Source organism: Callorhinchus milii, unplaced genomic scaffold (genome assembly GCF_018977255.1).
Source record: "Callorhinchus milii isolate IMCB2004 unplaced genomic scaffold, IMCB_Cmil_1.0 Scaffold2, whole genome shotgun sequence".
NCBI classification, from domain to species: Eukaryota; Metazoa; Chordata; class Chondrichthyes; order Chimaeriformes; family Callorhinchidae; genus Callorhinchus; species Callorhinchus milii.
In genome coordinates, this window is record NW_024704743.1 from 76,835,709 (window position 1) to 76,857,957 (window position 22,249).

The following is a 22,249-nucleotide window of genomic DNA, read 5'->3' on the forward strand; positions in this document are numbered from 1 at the left end:
ATTGATTAGAATAGGTGTGGGACCAGGTTATTGATTAGACTAGATGCGGCTGTTTTATTGATCAGATCAGGTGTTAGAGAGTGTCATGACTCCATGTGGTTTACTGGAGATTGTCTGGAGAAATAGATGCTTAAGTTGTGGGAGATTGCCATCAGCTGACAGTCCTGCTGGAGAACATTTTAGACACCATCCTCCATAAAGATTATTTTGTGCCGACTCTTGTTGGGATACAGTTACACAAACACTGACTGAGTTCCCAGTTCCACAAAAGATTTATTCGCTGTGTCATTTGGGATCTTTTCTGCCTTAGTTTATTTATGAATACAAACTAGATTGAACAAAATCCATAGATCTATAGAAAATATCTTAAACCCTCATGTTGCCTAAATAAACAGCCTTGCGATGTCTATGCGGTGTGGAAGGTACTATATAAATGTAAATTATGTTGTAAACAGGAAAGTCGTTATAGAAACAACTCAGAATGTTACAGAAGTTACTGTCAGGTGTAATGAGTGCTTTATAGCCAAATGCAGCAACAGTTCTGTGTCCCATAAACTCCTGTGAAGCGCTTTGGAAAGGCTCGACAATGTGATAAAGCATTATATCAAATGCAAGGATTAGTATAATTATTTTTATATGTTTACTGCCCATCTAAACAGGCAGACAGCTTACTATCTCATCCCAAAGTCAGCATCTCCAGCAATGTAGCACTCCCTGGTGCTACACTGGAATGTAAGCCTGAACTATGAGCTCAAGTTCCTTTGTGGGGATTAATCCTTCAACACTCTCATCTGGAGATGAAAAGATGTTTCTGATCTCGTTCCAGTTTGAATTTGGTTGAGATTTTCCTCTGAGAAGTTAGAGCTATTATGATAAGTCATTTCCAAATATAGTCAGTAATATTGATACACTGTCAATCACCAGCTCTTGTGGTGCAGTCTGGGATAACCCTGGGACATCTGACATGTGTGCGGAGTTCTGTAGCTCAGTGGTTAGAGCACTCGCTTTGCAAGTGAGAGACCTGAGTTCAATTCCAGTCAGGGTGAAACCTTGGGCAAGTTTCCTTACTCCACACACCTAATAATAATCCCTCCAAAACCAAAACCAATAATAAATTGGTCATTTTCAATCCACGACTGTTTGTGGGACATTGCTGTGCGCAATTGGCTGCGCGTTCGCCCACAAATATACAGTCAAATTCACTTTACAGTATATTCTGTGAAGCGCTTTGGGACGTCTAGAAAACGTGAAAAGCACTATATCAAATGCAAGGATTATTATTATGATGTGCAGTTGACATTTCATGAATTAAAGCCCCACGTTTGCTTTCGTAAAACAAACCACGTATGTGTGTTTTATTTACATTCAATTAAACTGCTGCCACCATTAGATTGTAATTAATCCCATTGCAGCCAAACCCACAGGATATCAGGTCTCATTAGCAAGCACAGCCGGCTCAAGGTGATGGGATTGCCCGATTATAAACTGGAGTCAAGTGAGGTTTAGACAATTTTTGTGGGGAAAGGAGGTTGAAAATAGAAATCACAGCGCTTTGAAACTAAGCAAAATTGAGTTTTCACAAGTGTTATTTTTTCACAATCTGTACAATGAACAATTCCATTACACATTGACTCAGGTGTCTGGTTGTGTCTGGTCAATATTAGCTCGGTATGACTTGTAGAGCAGTTCTCTTGAAGGCAAGGCTGCCCACTATGATTCACTTTATTCGATGTATTCATTGATGATGTATCGAGGGGGATGGATTTGATGTAATGTGTTCCAGGCGTCCCTGATAGAATTGCAGCGTTCTGTTTGTGGATGATATTCTGCTATTGGCAAACTCACCTGGGGATCTTGTGCACTGCACTTCCCAATCTTGGAAACACTGGGCCATTCAGTATGGAGTTCAGTATTATGGCTCTAAACAGCTTAAGAGGGTATCTTGAAGATATTGAATGGAAGATAGAGGGGCCATCAACAACAACAACATGGATTTATATAGCACCCTCCACACCGGACAGCATCTCAGAACGCTTCGCAGTAACAGATCCCAGGGTCAAGCCAGGGGAAGGGGGAGGAAGGTGACCAAAGACGCGGTTGAAAAGAAAGGTCTTCAGCTGAGACCTGAAAATAGGAAGAGAGGGGTTGAGGCGAACGGAGTGAGGAAAGGAGTTCCAGAGCCTCGGGGCATAGTGGCTGAAGGCAGGGCCGCCGATGGTGGAGCGGAGGATTCGGGGGACAAGGAGGAGGCCAGACCCGGTGGAGCGAAAGCAACGGGCACTGTTGTGAGGAGAGAAATTAGAGAGGTAGGGGATTCAGAGGAGTGGAGGGATTTGAAGATTTGAAGATTTGGTGTGATCTTGAAGTCGATCCTCTCTGGATCAGGCAGCCAGTGCAGTCTGGCAAGGACTGGGGTAATCAGGGAGTGGAGTTTGGTGCAGGTAAGAATGCGGGCGGCAGAGTTTTGGATGACCTGAATTTTATGAATGGTAATGGAGGGGATGTTGGCGAGAAGGGCATTTGAATAGTCCACCTGAGAGTTGACAAAGGCATGGAACAGGGTTTCAGCGGCTTTTGGAGTGAGGTATTGGTGGAGACGGGCGATGCGTCGGAGGTGGAAGAAAGCGGTGCTGGTGAGGGATTGGATGTGGGGGAGGAAGGGTAATTGGGGGTTGAACCTGATGCCTAGGTTTCATACGGGTTCAGAGAGTTTTAGGCGGAGGTCGGGTAGGTTGAGGAGGTGAGAACCATGCGATTTTAGACATCATCAATCTGTCCCTCTCCTCTGGCTCTGTTCCCATTCCCCTAAAAACTGCCACCATCACTCCCACTTTGAAAAAACCCTCCCTTGATGCGTCGCAGCTATCAAGCTACCGGCCCATCTCCAACCTTCCCTTCCTATCCAAGGTCCTTGAAAGAGTTGTCGCCTCCCAGCTGCACTCTTCTCTCTCCACCCATTCATTATTCGAACTCCTCCAGTCGGGTTTCCGTGCTGCCCATAGCACAGAAATCGCCCTGGTCAAGGTCACTAATGACATCTTGACCATCTGCGACCAGGGCTCCCTCTGCCTCCTCGTCCTCCTCGACCTATCGGCTGTATTCGATACGGTCGACCACGCTATCCTCCTCCACCGCTTGTCCTCCCACCTCAACCTTCAAGGCCCTGTCCTTGAGTGGTTTAGGTCGTCTTCATTTTGTTTCCACAAATGGCTTTTCCTCCAGCCCCCGCACTGTCTCGTGCGGTGTCCCTCAGGGCTCTGTCCTCGGTCCCCTCCTCTTCACCCTCTATATGCTCCCCCTTGGTGACATCATCCGCAGACATGGGGTTAACTTCCACATGTATGCGGATGACACCCAACTCTACCTTTCCTCCTCTACCCTCAACTCCACGACCACCGATGTCCTGACAGCTGCCTGTCCGACATTGAGTCCTGGATGAGAGATAACTTTCTTCAGCTCAACGTGCGCAAAACTGAGGCCCTCCTGATTGGCTCACGTCAGCGCCTCTGCACCTCAGGCGCTGACAGCATCAGCATCCAAGGCTGCACTCTCCACCTCTCAAAGCCAGTCAGGAACCTCGGGGTTCTGTTCGACCCTGAGCTGTCCTTTCTTCCTCATATCCGCGCCACAACTGGCACCGCCTTTCATCACCTCCGGAATATCGCCAGACTACAGCACTACCTCACCCCCCTGGTCCACGCCTTTATTACCTCAAGGCTGGACTATGGGAACTCTCTCCTCGCCGGCCTTCCCGGCACCTCCCTCCACAAGCTGCAGGTCATTCAGAACTCTTCCCATCCCTCAGAGGATCGAATTCAAGATCCTCATCCTCACCTACAAGGCCATTCATGGCCTTGCTCCCTCCTACCTCTCCGACCTACTGTTCCCCTACTTACCTGTCCGTACCCTCCGTTCCTCTGGCTCGGGTCTGCTCCACATCCCCCGCCCCAACCGCCCTACCATCGGTGGCCGGGCCTTCAGCCTCTCAGCCCCTAGGCTCTGGAATTCCATCCCCCAGTGCCTTCGCCTTGCTTCCTCCCTTTCCTCCTTCAAGGCTGGTCTCAAGACCTTTCTCTTTAACCGTGCCTTCAGCTCCCCTCTCGACGCTCTACCCCCTCCTCGCTCCCTCCCTTCCCTCCCCTCACCCTGACCATTTCCCCCCTGCTCGGGTAAAGACCCAAATGTCCAGCGCCTTGGGACGTCCTCCCGACGTGAAAGGCGCTCTATAAATGAAATCTTGTTGTTGTTGTTGTTGATGAGTGGTGTGATTTGCTTTAAAAGAAACATTGAGAGACCACCTCATGGAGGTATTCTTGCTCTTCTCCAGCTTCTGCAACCTGCATTAGAACGGCAATAAAATCGAGGACCAAATTTATATAACCTTCCCATTATTTTATCACAAATGATAATGATTTATTATTTTAACTGTTTAACAGATTGCTGTGCATGCAAGAATCATGTTCAGTGTTTTTCTTAAGCAGATCATGATGCCGAGCCACACTATAACTCTATGCTACCATTTTACACTGTTCAGATTAGGATTAAGCCAAGGCAAATTTCCTTACACCATTAGGACTAAGTGGTGTCCAAACTAGTAAAACCATAGCTCAAAGCAATGTTGCAATACTACAGCCCTCACCGCACATTCAACACAAACATTATTTTAAGCAGCAATACGCTTTGTCGTTTAGCAAGCTGTCTCAAGTAACTCTGCACTCAGCCCACCTCCACATCTACAAAACAAAGAGTATATTCCATCAGAGAAGCAATATCTGCCACTACGATAAATATTGCAATTCATTCTTGCAGCTGGGTGAACATTCATAAGCCTCAATAAAGCTCTCAGCCTTCACTCTTGCAGGTTAGGATACCATGTGATTGTGTAAAAGTCAGGTAAGTTTCTGCAAGGTACCTATCATCCTTCGCGTTTCTTATGCTGCTACTCATTCCTACCTTGAGTCCTCCCCTTCCTAATGTGTTGCGGATAAAGATCTGAATTATACTGAAGTTTTTTATGATAGAAAGAAACACATTTTGAATGTACTTAAATTGCTTTTCTTTAATGGTATGACATTACTACTTGAGTTCAAAGGTTAGCTTTCTGGGCAGCTTTGTGCAAGTGCGAGGAAATGAAGCGATGCTACAGACTGAAGGGAGACGTGAAAGCCTTCAGTCCGTCCTTCAGTGAAACCACTTAGTTCTTCAGTTTCATTCCAAAGCCTTTTGTCCCACCAGCTTTCATTGTGCTGCGGATCACAAGGATATAAATTTAATTTTTATGGTCCTAATATGATCAAGTGAGACCATTTGTTGTCAGAAACTGAGGAGCTGTAGTAAAGCCAAATGGTCCAATAGGAAATTCCTTTCACATCTAAACATTTAACTTGTCAGCCAACGGAATATCGAATAATGCCTGTTTATCACTTTTCTATGTCATATAATTATGTGCTCATACAGGGGCTATAATAGCACACTTTTAATCTAGCCAGATATAAATGAAGTTTAGTGGTAGTAAACTTGATATATGAGAGGTTTTTGCCACTGTATTAAATTATCCTGAAGGATCTTTATTTCTTTCTTTCAGGTTACAACGGGCCCACTTGTTCTCTTATATAGTTACCGAACATTCATTCTGAGCTATATGGATGACTCTGTGCTCTGTTTCCATAGTTTTAGCCCTTTCTTGGGCACCACATTGGGGATGCTTCAGAATATGTTTCTTCTCTAAACTAGAAGACTGATAAACTGGATTACCACAAGTCACTGCGGTCAATAAAATCCCTACAATTGCCCCCTCACTAAAGGCATCTCCGCTGAAGGCAAGAAGTGCATAGGCAACATTTGGGCTCTTACCTCTTCCCCCCGCCCCCTCCCTCCTTTAGGCATAGTATGTCAATGTGAGATGTTTAAACATCATCTTACTGTTTGTTTGTGGCAGAATTTGTAAAGCTGGAATATCTTTAACAAGAAGGTAATGGTGCGTAGAATTCTTGCCTTTGTGTAGGACGTTAGAACGAGGATACTCTGCTATTTTTGTTGAGGACAACAATCCCATCTCTGTCTCTCCCTCTCTCCTCTCAGCTCCAGCAACATCCCAGAGCTGACGGGCTGTGACTGGACGCCCAATGAGCCGGATGTCTGTTGAGTGCCACAGGTGAGACGGAGGTGGGCCGCGAGTGCTCCTTGGTCTGCGTAATTTGTACTAGTGGTTTACTCGCTGCAGAGTCAAAGTCCGCGGGCGAGGATCGCTCTCTGAATTTACCACTGCATTTAGTCAAAGAACCTTAAAGGGGCCATGTCATGGTGAAGGGGTGCTTTACAGTTATACAGTGGTCGCAGGGAAAGGCAAGTCGCATAGACTGAGTTTTCTAATGTGTAATTGTTAGTTGAGATGGTCAATTGAGTTAGTTTATTCTCTTGCTCAGCTTTATTTTGAGGCTTGCATTTTAAGAAGGTGGAGAAAGATTGTTTCCAAGAACACAGCGATGTACACTGTAGCTTCCTCCATGCTGATGCTCTGGCTCCTGTTGATCGCCTGTGTATTTGGTGAAATGCTGTCTATTGTTGAAAATGACTATCAGCCATTGGTTGTTGGGGGGAAATGCTGTTGTTAAAGGCTTCAGAAAAGACCAAATACCAATAGGAAAATAGAGCTGCTCACTCCACCAATTAATGAGGACCATTTAAGGATTCAACTCTTAAGAAAGTGGAAATGTTTGTACCAGAAAAAAATGGTAATTATTTCAATGATATGTCTTAAATGCTTTTCCCAAATTCTGTTACTTTAAAATAATTTTGTTGATTGACAATTGCATGGAATGTAGAACTTCTCTGTGTTTAAAGGCACACTATCCTTAAACAATAAGGTTTGGCAATCCTTTGTTTTTAATTTGCAGAGGGAAAACAGCTGGAATGGCAATGTAACACAGTGACATTTTGACATCATTGTGCCAATTGTTTGTGAATAAAGCGAAAGCTTTTCTCAATGTTTGGCTGAACATAGCATCTCTCTAACCCTGTACGTAGTTTTTTTATGTTCAAGGTCTTTATGAAGGTTGTAAGTTCAGTGAGTCAATATTTGTGAAAATATTTCACTGAGCCAGCTTAGGTCTTTTTCAAATTGTAATGGGAACTGTCTGCTTCATAAGAACTGCCAGAAGGATTCCAGTCCCAACCATCTACAGCCACCTATATGGAGCACACTTGGCATAATGAACTCTGTCTATATTGCAACAACATAAACAGTACTTGTGTACCCAGATAGAAATGTACAAAATAATGTTGGTATAAATCAAAATTAATATTATTTTGTGCCAGATGTTTCTTAGTCACAAAGTTATTTTTTTCCACTGAATGGTTGTATCAGGACTATAGGGATTAAGGGCACTGATTACTGTTAGGTATTAAGTGACCATCCTGGCAGTATGTTGAATGGCACCCCTTAGTATATGTCCATTTGTGGGTGGAGTGATTGTGACCTTTGGGTTGTGATTTCAGTCACTATACCCTGTTTTACGGAACTCCTTTCCAGAACCTCATACCTTCGCACCCTTTTTTTTAAACCATTCTAAAAGTTGTGCTTTCAGTCACTTCCATCCATCCCCCCTCTGTACTTCCCAACTTGCTCAGATTCTGACTTATTTCTATAAAGTGATTTTTGATCTTATGCTTTGTGAAAGGTATTATACAAATGCAAGTTGTTATTGATCTGTGCACCAGATCCCAGTGGCTAAATGGCCATGGATAGTGAGCTGTGTATCTTTTGATAATGTTTTGTGTGTCTGATTGTGGTCTTGGGGCAAACGATATTTAGCCCTGAAACAATGATTTGCAGAGAATTACGAGACAGATTGCAGATCTCAGTAAATAGCAAGACATCAGGAGCTCACCTTCTACCAAGCTGTTTACAGTCTGATGCATTGCTGTCATTAGACCGTCATAAGAATGGATACTTAGTCACTGGACTGCCAATGATAAATTAATGTTTAGCCACTAAAATGCAGTGTGTTGTAAACATGTTCAGCTATTCCTTAAATACAGGGAATGTCTCTGGGCACCTGAGAGCAGTTCATCTCATTCCATTCAAAAAAATAAATGAGATAAAACCAGGAAAATATAGACCAGTTATTCTAAACTAGGTCAGAAGTAAATAATGTTAATCTTTTGACTCCTTAAAACCCACTTGGATACCAGCTTTATATTCAGATTAAAATTGAAATTCAGTGTTTCATTCCTCAAGAGATTAAATAAAATGGGAAGAGAAATGATAAGAGCATTTCTTTTTCCCTCAATGAATATCCGCCATATCTAGGGAGTTTTGCCTCTGATAGTCAACTGTCTGTCACCAGTGGTCCCAAGCTCTATCTCCATTACACTGACTCTTGTCTTTCCCTATTTTATTGCCACTACTATGGCTTTATTTGCTCAAATTGTGTGTGTTTTTCGTATCAGAAGCTGCTGATGGGAGAAAAATATTTGGCGCAACCTTGGGAAAAGGGCCAAACTTTCACATGTGAGCAGCAGTCCACCTGGAAAAAAATGCTTTGCATTGGGGTTCGAAGTGAGAACTGTTGACAGAGACCTCCCCTAAAGAAATGCCACACACAAAGAAAAAAATGCTGAGAACAGATAACTTGTTCCTGGAGAATACTCCTTGGAGACAAAGAAAATGTGAACATCAGAACAGCCAGCTTGGCTTCAGTCAGTCTAGTCTGCATTTTACATTCAAAATAATAGCTTTGTTGAATTGAAAACAATATAAAATATTTCATGATTTTAAGCTTTGCAGGTAAAAATCTTTAAAAATTATTTTGGAGGAGAATTGTACAGATACTTGAGAAAGAAGAATATTAAAGGGTTACATTTTACTGTTGAAGGAGGGCACAAGAGAGTAAAATTAGGATAGGTAAGTGATGTGGAACAAAGACAGGTTCAGCCTTGACGGGTTGAATGGCCTATTTCTGTGCTGTAGTGTTGTATGATTTTACTCTGGGAAAGCCTTCTGCCTCAGGACAGATGTCCTTTTAACCACATCCCTATACTCTATTGGATATCTGGCACATCACAAGTTCTGCCTCTGAACACCGTTACAAATGTACCTGGCAAAGCCAGGTTACACTGAAGAAATGAAGGAGTGCTGACTGATGGAGGAACTGATGTTGGAATTATTTGGCTATTATGTGGCTATCGATCAGGGCAAAATAAAAAGGAATTAGATAAACATTTGAAGAGGGAGAATAGTGACAGTCATCTAAAACGAATACACCTGGAATCAAATGTTTTTCCACCAGCTTCAAAAGATTGCTCACAGCATAACTGGGTTCAATTCCAGGCAGGGTGAAACCTTGGGGCAAGTTTCCTTACTCCACACGCCTAATAATAATCCCTCCAAAAACAAAAACAATAATAAATTGATCATTTTCAATCCACGACTGTTTGTGGGACACTGCTGTGCGCAATTGGCTGCCGCATTTCACCCACAAATATACGGTCAATTCATTTTACAGTCTATTCTGTGAAGCGCTTTGAGACGTCAAGAAGACATGAAAAGTGCTATAACAAATGCAAGGATTATTATTATAAATAAAATATTTTTTTCTGACCCTGCAACTTGGCTTACTTGATAGAATCCTCATTTCTGTGTCAGGAGGTTGTGGGTTTAAGGTGCACACTGGGACTTGAACTACACTAAGGGAGTGGCATTGTTAGTAGATATCGTCATTTGAATGAGACATCAAACCGAGGTCCTGCCCAATTATCAGGATGTTAATGATCCAATGATGCTATTTGAACAGAGAGAAGGGAGTTTCTTTCAGTGTTCTGTACAATTATTCTCCAGGTTAATGAGCCATTCATCTCATCGCTGTTTTGGGGGTCCTGTTGTTTTCTAATGCTGCTCAGTTTGTTACATAAATTATAACCACAGTAGTTACTTGTGAAGTGTTTTGAAACAGTTTGATGTGATAAAACGCTATAAAATTGCAAGTTCTCTCTTTAAAAGCAGGGAGGTCATTTTTCCTGTCCTTCTGATCAAAAACTGTGGGTTCTGTTGATGAAGAATAGCTAGTACATTTGTTCACCTAACATAACCACTATATTGTACAAAATGTTTTGAGACAGTTTAATGGGATAAGGTGTTATATCAAATGAAAGTATTACAAGAATGTTGGATTGAAAAGTGAATCTGACTCCCTGTTTACGATTAAGCACAGGAGCAGGTTCTCTTGAATCTTTTTTATCACTGGTGATAATTATCACATCACCCACTGCATTTTTCAACCTTGTGTGTCAAATGCTTTTAGATGCTTTAGAGTGATAAGGTGTATCTAACGGAAGGAATAAAAGGATGTTCAAGGCTCGTCTCAAAACCTTCCCTTTTGACCGTGCCTTCAGGAGGGAATGAGGAGACTTGGCTCCAAAAGGAGTTCCACCAAATTCAGCACCTGGAAATGTGGAAATTTTTCATTCCAAGTATTGTGTAAAGCTGGCTTTGTCTCTGGAGTTAAAGTCATAACATAAAAGCAGCATTAGTGGCTTATTAAACAGGTGCAGCGAAACACCACACAAATATCCTGAAGAATCCCCTGATAATCTTTCAATCCTGCTTTGAAAGTTGGATGTCAATTTGCATTAACTGGGATAAAAGTGCTAACTGATTCTGTAGTTTTGCGTTACAGGAAAGCAGATTACAATGTGTCCGGGAACTGTGCCCAATCCTCTCCTGCCCTCAGCATCTTAGCCAAGTGCCTCCTGGAAAATGCTGCCCCCAGTGCTTGGGTAAGTGGATGTGACCTCTGCACTACATGAAGATCTTTCAGAATAAAACAGATTAGTTTATTGAAACTGAATCAGGTGTTTGTGCACCTGCACTGATATTTTTGAACAAGTAATAGCGTAGATCTACATTTAACTGAGTATTCAAATTATAGTTGCTGTGTCATTTTACAACACAATACAAATTTACATTTCACGGCAGGAAATTACTTTTTATCATTTTGAACATTGTGGACCTGAAATTCCACCTAGTCTGAGACTTTACAACAACAACAACCTGCATTTATATAGCACCCGCCACACTGGGCGACGTCCCAGAGCACTTAACAATGGTGGAGCCCGATGCCAAGCCAGGGGGAGGGGGAAGGTGACCATAGGCACACTCAAAGAGATAGGTCTTCAGGCGCAACCTGAAAATGGGGAAAGGGAGGGCAAGGCAAAGGGATTGAGGGAAGGAATTCCATAGCTTTGGGTTGTAGTGGCTAAAGGCACGGGCGCCGATGGTGGAACGGAGGAATTCAGGGACAAGGAGGAGGCCGGAGCCAGTAGAGCGGAGGCAGCGGGTACTGCTGTGAGGAGGGAGGAGGTTGGAGAGATAGGGGAGCTGAGCTGCCAAGGCATGGAGGGATTTAAACACTATAGTGAGGATCTTGAAGTCAATCCGTTCTGTGAATGGAAGCCAATGGAGTTTGGCAAGGACTGGGGTAATCGGGGTGCGGAGTTTAATCCGGGTGAGGGTGCGGGCGGCGGAATTTTGGATGAGTTGAATTTTTGTGAATAGTGGAGGAGGATTGTGATTGTGTAGAATTGCAAAAATAAATTCAGTTTTAATTTAGCAGCCAGCTCTTTTCAAACCAAATTCCAAATTAAAATTGAATTGAAATTGAATTGAAGAACTATGCACAATTTTGCATGATACAATACAATAGAAAATAACATTTGTACAGTGTCTTTTCACGTCAGGAGGAAGTCCCAAGCTGCTGGACAGACAGTGATTTAGACCCGAGGAGGGGGGTGTTGGGATCTGGGAGGGTGGGGGGCAGAGACAGTAAGAGGGTGGCCGAAGGCATGGTCAAAGAGGAAGGTCTTGAGAAGTGCCTTGAAGGAGCTAAGGGAGGGAGCGAGATGAAGGGACTGTGGGATGAAGTTCCAAAGGGTGTGGGCAGGGAGGCTGAAGGTCCGACCACTGATGGTGGGTGGGCCTGGCGGGGGATGTGCAGCAGGCCACAGTTTGCTGAGTGGAAGGAGCGGACAGGTTGATATGGGGTCAGTAGGTCACAGAGGTAGGAAGGAACAAGGCCACGGAAGGCCTTGAAGGTGACGATGAGGATTTTGAACTCTATTCTCTGGGGTTGGGAAGCCAATGGAGCTGGGCAAGAGTGGGGGTGATGGGGTCATGGAGCCTGGTGCAGGAGAGGACACGAGCTGCAGAGTTCTGGAGAGTTCTGGATTCATCATGGATGGTGATGCTGTCAGTACCTGAGGTGCTGAGGCAGCCAATCAGGAGAGCTTGTTGACGTTCAACGTAGAAAGTTAGCTCACATCCAGGACATAATATCTAACAGATATTCTATCAGGACAGCAGTGGTCCTGGAGACAAGGGTGGAGGCAGAGAGATAGAGTTGGGTGTCATCCGCATATATGTGGAAATTGACCCCGTGTCTGCGGATGATGTCACCAAGAGAGCGCATGATCTTAAATTTGAAGACAAAATGATCTGACAGAGTAAAACTAGGTGGAATTTCAAGCCCTCTGCACATTATAATTGTCATTTTCATACAAAATGAAACTTTGAATGAGAAACAAATAAATTATAATAAAACTCCATAGCCATTTGAATATACTTGCCCTGGACTTCTTGGTGCCTAGAATGGTATAATATTTGCAAGTATTCCTTCTGAATTGTTGAACTGATGTAGTCACCTCTGGCTAACTCTACAGGCCAGCGAAGGGTGTTTGACCTGCCTCTGGGAAGCTGTTTGTTTCACAGTGAAGTTTATGAAAATGGAGCTCTGTTCCAATTTGATAACTGCACTAAGTGTATCTGTAAGGTAAGTATTTTCTCACGCACTTGCACCTCCTGTCTAGTAGTAGGCACTTGGTTGGCAGTTTCCAAAGTATGCATGTGTGGAATGCATAAAGAACTATGTATAAGCAGGTTGCACTGTGTCATCCCACATTTCCCTGGCCATCTCTCTCCCCACTTATTCTCTCATTCATTTTCTCCACATTCAGTGGGATTGATTTGGAAATTGGTGGCGTTCCTGGTGTTTTGAGGCTAGAAAGAGCACATCATAACTTCAACCTGCCTCAGACGGTAGCACTTTCACCTCTGAGTCAGAAGGTTGTGGCCTCAATCCCCTCTTTGGAACTTTGAGCTCAAAGTCTCGGCTGAAACTTCAATGCAGTGTTGGGTGAACCCTACATTACTGGAGGTGCCATCCTTCGAATGAAACACTAAAGACCCCATTTGCCTCTTCAGGTGATCCCGTGGAACTATTTGAAAACAGAAGGCAGTTTCTCCTGATATCCTGGCCAACATTCCCATAGTTATGTTCATTTTTCACTTCATGATCGTTTGTGGGGCATTACTATGTGCACATTGGCTGCTGCCTTTGCCTACAAATACAGAGTCACTACACATTACGATGAATCCTGTGAAGCACTTTGACATGTGTCGACAACATGATGAAGTGTGATATCAAATACAAGGATTACTATTGCATAAACTGCGCTCCATTGCAAGGTAGCTGCCATTTTATTGTTAGTCCTCATCATTATGTGGAGGGAGAAGAATAAAAATTTACCTAAAGATGTAATTGACAAATGACCTTTCTTTTCTATCAAGGATTCCACAGTGGTGTGCAGGAAGGAGTGTTTGCAGGTTGGGAGCTGCAAGTATAATGATCTCTGCTGCGAGGAGTGTGTTTCATACATCCCCATTGAAGAAATCAAATATTGTCGGGCCGGTAACAAACTGTACAGGGTGTGTATCAGCACGTCAGAGATGTTCAACAGGCTAATTTTTGACTGCTTTTCAGCCGTCGAACATAGATGGCACAAAGCAAACAGAATGTCAGTCTGGCTTAGTTGGTACACTGTGGGCTCTGACTCAGAAAGTTGTAGATTCAAGACCCGTGTTAGGATTTTGAGCTCAAACAGTCTAGGCTGACACTTCTGTGCAATACTAGGGGATGTGGGGCAAGGGAAGAGGGACCTCTTCTGGGTCCTAGCCAACAATTCTCCAGATAAAGAATGGTCATTCACTTCAGGTCTGTTTGTGACATACTGCTGGGCACAAATTTGGGTGCTGAGTTCACCTTCAAATAAAGCTTTATATCAAATGCAAGTATTATTATTATAGACAGCTTACAATACACTTGTTGAAGAGACAGGTAAGGTGGGGGTGGGCTGTTGGTGATTTTCTGAACCTTAGTAAATTTACTGATTTTGGTGACATTCTCAGGTCATCACATTGCAAAGAATAAGAAACACTCGCTGCCAAGTCTGGTAAAATATGAACGACCGTCAGACAGAATCATAGTTCATTGAAAAGATTTTACAGTTCTTTGAAAAATGCTTTGATAATTTTAAGTAAAATTGTAACAAGTATCTATCTAATCTGTATATCACAATTAATATTATTGATTGGAAAGTGAGAGCTTTGAGTACAGATTGGGGTGTCTTTCACAGTCTAAGAACCTGGCAGCACAGCAACATTGAGAACAAGAAATCAGTCAACAACAACAACAAAATTACATTTATGGAGTGCCTTTCAAGTCGGGAGGATGTCCCAAAGTGCTGAACAGTCAGGTGTCAGGGCATGAGGGAGGGGTGGTGTAGGGGTGAGGGAAGGCAGAGAGGTGGGAGGGAAACCAAAGGCACGGTCGAAGAGAAGAGTCTTAAGACTGGCCTTGAAGGAGGCAAGGGAGGAAGCGAGGCAAAGGGACCATAGGATGGAATTCCAGAGTGTGAGGGCAGAGAGGCTGAAAGCCCGGCCGCTGATGGTAAGGCAGGTCGGGCGGGAGACATGGAGCAGGCCGGAGCCCGATGAAAGGAGGGAGCGGGCAGGTTGGTAGGGAGTCAGCAGGTCAGAGAGGTAGGAGGGGGCAAGGCCATGGCTGGCCTTAAAGGTGAGGATGAGGATCTTGAACTCAATCCTCTGGGGAATGGGGAGCCAGTGGAGTCGGGCGAGGGTGGGAGTGATGGGGTCACGGAGCCTGGTGTGTGAGAGTACACGAGCTGCAGAGTTTCGGATGATCTGCAGCTTGTGAAATGAAATCTTCTATTTATTTTCACCCCCACTTCTCTGTAGGATGGGGAAATGTGGTCGTCGATTAATTGCACCTTGTGCGCCTGTAGAAAGGGAAAAAGAGTGTGTCGCAAGAAGGAGTGTTCCCCAATAAAGACTTGCCCTTCGGTAAGTAAGCCGAGCTGAGCAGCACAAAGCTGGATTATTTACTAAACTGTAATATCTGACAGTGTGTGCTGCCAGTGTGTAATGGTGCATGTAACACAAAGGGGGATTAACTCACTTTTCTGATTTAGACAAAGACTTGACGAGAACATTGTATTCCATTAAAAGATTAATCTTTGAACATTACTTTGGATAAGAGATTAAACTGAAGTCCCGTCTGCCTGTTCAGATGGATGTTAAAGATCACACCACTTGAGAAGAAAAGGGAGTTTCTCTTGATGTGCTGATCAGCAATCCCCCAAATAAAATTGGTCATTTTTTACGGGGCTGTCGGTGTGAAAATTGCTTTGCGCAAATTGGCTGCTGCATTCACCCTACAAATGTAGTCATTCCACTTCACTATAAATACCATGAAGAGCTATGGGCATTCTCCCGACATGATAGGTGCTATACCAAATACAAATATATTATATTAGTTTGGAATACTGCAACAATCATTCACCTTCCTGTCACGTCCCTACTCTCCATTTGCTCTTTATAAAGAGAACTTCTTTATCTAATTGCAGAACAATTGAAGTCCATCTCTAGTTCTGTCCAAAAAGCCATAGATCTCAAAGCACTTCAACTGAAAGAAGTTTGAAGATATTTCGAAAGACACTTTTCTGATAGTGGAGTCCTGTAGCTCAGTGGTTAGAGCACTCGCTTTGCAAGTGAGAGACCTGAGTTCAATTCCAGGCAGAAGGCGAAACCTTGGGCAAGTTTCCTTACTCCACACAGAGCCTAATAATAATCCCTCCAAAACCAAAAACAATAATTAAATTGGTCATTTTCAATCTACGACTGTTTGTGGGACATTGCTGTGCGCAATTGGCTGCCGCGTTTGCCCACAAATATACATTCAATTCACTTTACAGTGTGTTCTGTGAAGCGCTTTGGGACGTCCTCCCGACGTGAAAAGCACTATATCAAATGCAAGGATTATTATTGGAAAATATTGGGATCAAAATTGCAGTATTCTGAAAATTATTCTGTGCGTATTTCAGAAACGGTGGTAAAATGTGTATTGAAATATGCCTTGAACTTCGAATCCTGGTAACTCACAAACCTGGTTGAAAAGGATTAATGGGATTCTTTATTAAAGAATCATGATAAAAAATACTGCAAATTAGATCTAAAACCCCCAAACCCAAGGCAGATCTATCTAAACCATACTGTTATCCGATATAAATAACACAAAGAATATTACTGTATATTCTTTATATTAAAAAAGTGTGTTTTCTCTTACAGGGCAAGATCATTAACAGAAATGGATGTTGTCCAATTTGCACTGAAAGTAAGTTGAAATGCACTGAAATGGATCCACTCATTCTCTTTTCTAAATAAGCATCTATCTTTCATTATTTTGTACCTAACTTTTGCATTTCAAACAAATAGAGACCCCAAATTTCTTGTTTGTAGCCTTAAGATCATTAGCTTAAAATTTAAAATTGTGCAGAATGCTGGAAAGGTCTGGTGGTAATTTGCTATTCCTTTTAAGATTTTTTCTTAAAATCTGCACAGTCTTGAATTTGAAGACAGCGGTCTTGTGGTTAGGATCCACTTAGGAAAAATGCTGAGCCTAAACCAAAGTAAGGTAGTATCTGATGGAATGTGTGGGGAACAAGTCTGCAATGAGAAAAGCAGAAATCCAACCCACCGGACAACAGATGGGAACCATTTTCTCTCTTTGGAGTGTTGTCTCATATTACACGAACTATACATTTTCCTTAATCAATGCAAATGCCTAAAAGGCGCACAGTGCACATTTATACTTTTGATAGATTATGGCACCCTATTTGCCGAGTGTCGTAATACAGCTCAAACAATGATGGACTTGTTTGTGGTCTTTACTACAAACTAATAATGATTGAAAGAAGAACCATAAGGTTAAGTGCTCTGGTCTTTCAGCAGGTCCTTGGCTTATAACTCCCTGGGATTTCTGACATGATGTACTTCTTGTGGAATAAATATTTATGGGCACACTGGGAAATGAAGTACAGCTGAACTCTGACACTCCATCGCCAAGTTGGCAAGACATGTATGCTCAGATCAACATCAGTGCTTCCAGAAAATGACAGCAAATGGAAATTGTCCATAAACTGGAATTTTGTGTTTTGATCAGGTCTCCACGTTTCAAGACTCTACTACAGCAAAGGCTCCTGCCCCCCAACACACACACGCACACACATACATGCTCACACAAAATGATAAAAGCAGGATTGCCCCTTAGTCCATGGCCACTGCTTAATGAAAGCACTAGCAGCATGCTTGAACAGTAAAGAAAGGAACTTCCTCTCAGCCACTTTTCCTTCTTGCTTGGAGATGACCCAGCCTCTCCAGTCCCTGCTGTGTAATTGCTGCACTTTCAGGCTTGCGATCAGTCTGTGAGCAGACTGTAAATATAGCAAATCCATCACCACCAGTGCAATGGAGCAAAGGTGATGAAATGGGAGTTCCCTTGCTCTAAATCACTCCAACATTCTCGTTCTTCTGAAATGGATCCTCTCAGCTCCATAAAAACTGTAGAGAAACATTGAAATCCTTGCCATATAATTGAATCCCTCATTACAGCTCTCACCCCATTTTGTGAATGGAATTTTGTACAAGACCAGCAAAACTAAAATGTTCTTGGAAGCCATGATGCAAGAATTGATTCATAAGAACACAAGAAAGTGTGGAAACAGCCATTACCCCTACACAACAATACATAGAGACTTAGTTCCCAATCAACATTCTCTTTCATATGAGTTTTTTTTACTGATAGCCTTTCCACAGCCCTTCCTTTCCCTTTCCTTTGGCCTGCATCTTCTCTCTCTTTCTCCAACGCTGAATCGTTTCAGTCTGATTTTTATTGATATGGTGGTCTTTGCTTCCCTCAACATTTCTTTCTTGTTCCTTCCAAACTCTAAAGGAAACTCCTGCAAGTTCCTTCCCCTTCCCTGTGTCCTCACTCTGTTATGATAAAATGTCATTGTGCTATTCTTTATTCAGACTCATTCTTGATTGAACCTTGAAGACTGTGGAACATTACCTCTTTCACATGTCGCTTCTACACTTGGCACCACGTAATCATTACATTTAGTCTCATCTTACACCCAAAACGCTATCTAGTCTTGAACTGTAACATCAGGTGGTGGTAACCTACCAGACCATGTTGTCTTAGTATATAATATGGCACAGAATAATCAAAAAGTCTTAAATTGAGACTTAATTTGAAAGTCAGTTATTTTTAAGAACCGTAGAAAACTGCCTCCCAAATTGAGACTGAATTGAAGATTCACACAAATCTGCACCAATCTTAAATGGTAAGATTTAATGGCAATGACTGTTTCCATACTTTCTGCACTGTATCTCAGAAGCCTCTATCCGGGGCAACACTGGTATAAACATAGTCATTTTGTGTTCATATTTCCCCCTCCACACATTTCCCTGGTTTACATTTTGATACGTATTGTCAGAGCACAGACAGGAAATCCTCGACTGATTTCAGGTGCATTACAATAGATCTGTTATGAGAATTCCCTTACCAGCTGCTCCATCTCCATAATGCAGTCTAATTATTCCTAATCACCAGTTCGGGAGATTTTGGAGACAATCTTGAATCTGTACTGCTCCTCCTTGAATGTAACACTATTTATCCACCTGTCTTGACATGTCGCTATTTTACACATGGAGAACATTCCTGAATCTTCCTTTTCTTCCCCTCCCCCCTTTGGCAGAGCCAGGCGTTTGCACTGTCTTCGGCGACCCTCATTACAACACGTTTGATGGCCGGGCGTTTAACTTTCAGGGCACGTGCCAGTACGTTTTAACCAAGGACTGCTCTGCCGCTGCCACTTTCCAAGTGCTGGTGCAGAACGATGCCCGCCGAACATACTCTTACTCTTGGACGAAAACCATCGAGCTGGTGACCAGTGGCACCACTATCAGCCTCATGCAGCATCTGACTGTGAAGAAGAACGGGGCTAAGATCTCTCTGCCTTACCACAACCAACACTTCACCATCAGCCTGGAGGGCTATTTAATGAAAGTAACTACAAAAGCAGGTGAGCTGTGGAAAGATCGCTACCAAATCGAAATCGTTTTGCTCTTCAATTGTTTTTCAGACATTTCTGTGTTTTATTATCGTGGGCCAGTGACGGCCTGAAAGCAAACGGCTGGCACTGATTGCGAACTGGTAGAGATTCCTGCGATTTCACTTGCAAACTGGGAATCACTATTAGCACAGCAATTTCCAGATTCCAAATATCACATTTCCAACCCCATTCAAGCAACTTTGCTGATGTGGTCCCCATTAGTGAAAAAAATACTCTAATCCTACTTATAACAACCAGATCAATTGGGACTCTTCAACCTTAAAAAGAAGTGTCTCAGAAGGAGTACTTACAGCGGCATATAACATGGTCAATGGGATAAATGGAGGAGACTCGTTTTACAGCCTGAGACACTTTTGCGCTGCCATTTTCCCAGCAAACTCTTTTTCAACCCCACTGCCTGAATACCATGAACAGCAGGAGACCCAGAACAGATCATAAAACACTGTGTGCTGGTCCGTGTTTGTGTGTGTGTGGGGGGGGAGGTATTCTGTGCCAGTACAAAGTGCTGGATACAGTTAGTGCAGTTAAGCAAAGAACACACAGCATTTGCTTTTCATTTTGATGTTTCAAAGTGGCTTCCAAATAAAACAAAATACTTGACTGAATGGCTTTGTGTTGGAAAATCTTGGTTAAAAGCTGCTTTTTCAGAGGGCTGTATGATTTTGGAGTTTTACAGGGAGGATGATGCCAAGTACAATGACACTAAGAATGGTGTAACAAAGCTGTACTGCTCACACTGCAAGTTGCCCTTCTGTTGGTCCAGGTGTATTTGCATACAGTCACAGATACTATACTTTGAGACATTTGACAAGATAAGGCACTATATCAAATGCAAGGATAATTCATTTAAATGAAGGTTATCTCTTGAACCCTATTATAGTTTTCTGAATCTGCCAATTCTTTAAATGTTTTTGCTCCCTTACCTGCTAATTATTTGGAATCAGCAAGATAGTATTTTCTGGGTGTGTTTTGCAAAAAATTCAGGGATTATTGGGGAGAAATTCCACCTGGGTCCAGATTGACTTTATTCATGTAGTGTTTGAGAGTACCCAGAAATTGGTAAATTGTTGAATTCAGACTTAGCTTTCAAGTTGATTTTCTATATCAACTTAATGTCAGCAAGACCGAGGCCCTCCTGATTGGATAGCGCCAGCGCCTCCATACCTCGGGCGCTGGCAGCATCAGCCTCCACGGCTGCAGACTCAACCTCACTAAGCCAGTCAGGACCTGGATGCCTTGTTTGACCCTGAACTGTCCTTTCTCTCCCACATCTACGATATAACCGGCACTGCCTACCACCACCTCCTCAACATTGCCAGACTCCGCCACTACCTCACCCCTCAGGTTGCCGAAACCCTCACCCACGCATTCGTCATATCAAGGCTCAATTATAGAAATTCCCTCCTCATCGGCCCTCCCAACCCTTCCCTTCACAAGCTGCAGATCATCCAAAACTCTGCAGCTCATGTGCTCTCGCACACAAGGCTCTGCGACCCCGGCACTCCCACCGTCCCTGACTCCAATGGCTCCCCATCCCTCAGAGGATCGAATTCAAGATCCTCGTTCTCACTTTCAAGGTCATCCATGGCCTTGCCCCCTCCTACCTCTCTGATCTGCTGACTCCTTATCAACCTGCCCGCTCCCTCCGTTCAGCGGGCTCCGGCCTGCTCCATGTCTCCCACCCGACCCACCCTACCATCGGTGGCCGGGCTTTCAGCCTCTCTGCCCCTACACTCTGGAACTCCATCCCACAGTCTCTTCGCATCACTTCCTCCCTTGCCTCCTTCGAGGCCGGTCTCAAGACCCTCCTCTTCGATCGTGTCTTCAGTCACCCTCCCACCTCTCTGCCTTCCCTCACCCCTACTCCACCCCTCCCCCATGCTCGGGTCCTGACCCCTGACTGTCCAGCTCCTTGGGACATCCTCACAACGTGAAATTCGCGCTATAAATGTAATTTTGTTCTTTTGTTGTACATAGTTTTTATAAGATCTTACAGAGAGTGGCTTCAAAATTCATGCTGCATTGAAGAATTTACCAATTTCTGGATGCTCTTAAAATGCTACATAAATAGAGTTAGTCTAGACTCTAGACCTAAGGGGAATTTCTTCCATTATGCAAATTTGATGTATCCATGAACTGTGTCATTATAAAAGCACGTTTCAATTGTTGGGATGATAGCAAATGGCAAAAGTTATCTGAAGAGAAGTACGTTACCACATGCTCTATGCTTTTCACTCAACTTTGCTGTTCAGCGTGATTAGCGCCTGAAAAGCCGCTCCTCTTTCAAGCACAGCGATCCCGCCCAGTGCCATTCTCACTACATCTTCAAATGGATTTGAGCTCCACACAGTTCAGAACTTGAAGTGGGGAAGGAGTCATTCAGAACAGATCTTACCCTCATTCCTTCAGTAAGGAATGGAATGTGTTGAGAAATCCTGCAACTTTGACCCTTGGGCTTGGTGTTCACTCAGTACTGGAGGTTTTTCACAGCTTAGAAAGGAAGTCTGTAACCTCATTATGGTGCAGCTTCCCATTATGGCATCAAACTGTTTCTTCAATGAGTCCATTGTCCTGTTCTCCATCACCTTTAGCAACCCCATTCCAGCCAGCAATTACGTTCTGTGTAAAGAAATACTCTTGGTGTCTCCCATAACATTTCTCTTTCCAGTCCTGAAATTGTGCCCTCTTACACTGCTGTTTTGATATATCTGAAAACCGTTTCTGGATTTACTTCCTCTCATTCTCGATTTTGAATCCTATGGATCTCTATAAATGTATCCTTTCCAAATGTGAATGCTCGATAGTGTGCCTTGTTCCATCATAAACTGAGAAAGAGAAAGATTGCCAAGTCTCACGGTGAAAATCAGACAAACAAGTGATGAAAGTAAAATAAAAAAACACTTAGCATTTCCTTCCAGCTGCC

At 43.2% G+C, this 22,249-nt stretch overlaps 1 protein-coding gene across 1 annotated transcript in view; it reads left to right on the forward strand.

Annotated features, from left to right (window-relative positions):
* Positions 1–22,249, forward strand: part of bmper (BMP binding endothelial regulator) — an 81,101-nt gene that overhangs the window by 35,430 nt on the left and 23,422 nt on the right. The window contains exons 7-12 of the mRNA XM_007900882.2: positions 10,677–10,776; positions 12,715–12,824; positions 13,622–13,759; positions 15,089–15,193; positions 16,478–16,523; positions 18,949–19,275. Coding sequence (XP_007899073.2) covers positions 10,677–10,776; positions 12,715–12,824; positions 13,622–13,759; positions 15,089–15,193; positions 16,478–16,523; positions 18,949–19,275 — 826 coding nt within the window. The remainder of the gene's footprint in view (positions 1–10,676; positions 10,777–12,714; positions 12,825–13,621; positions 13,760–15,088; positions 15,194–16,477; positions 16,524–18,948; positions 19,276–22,249) is intronic.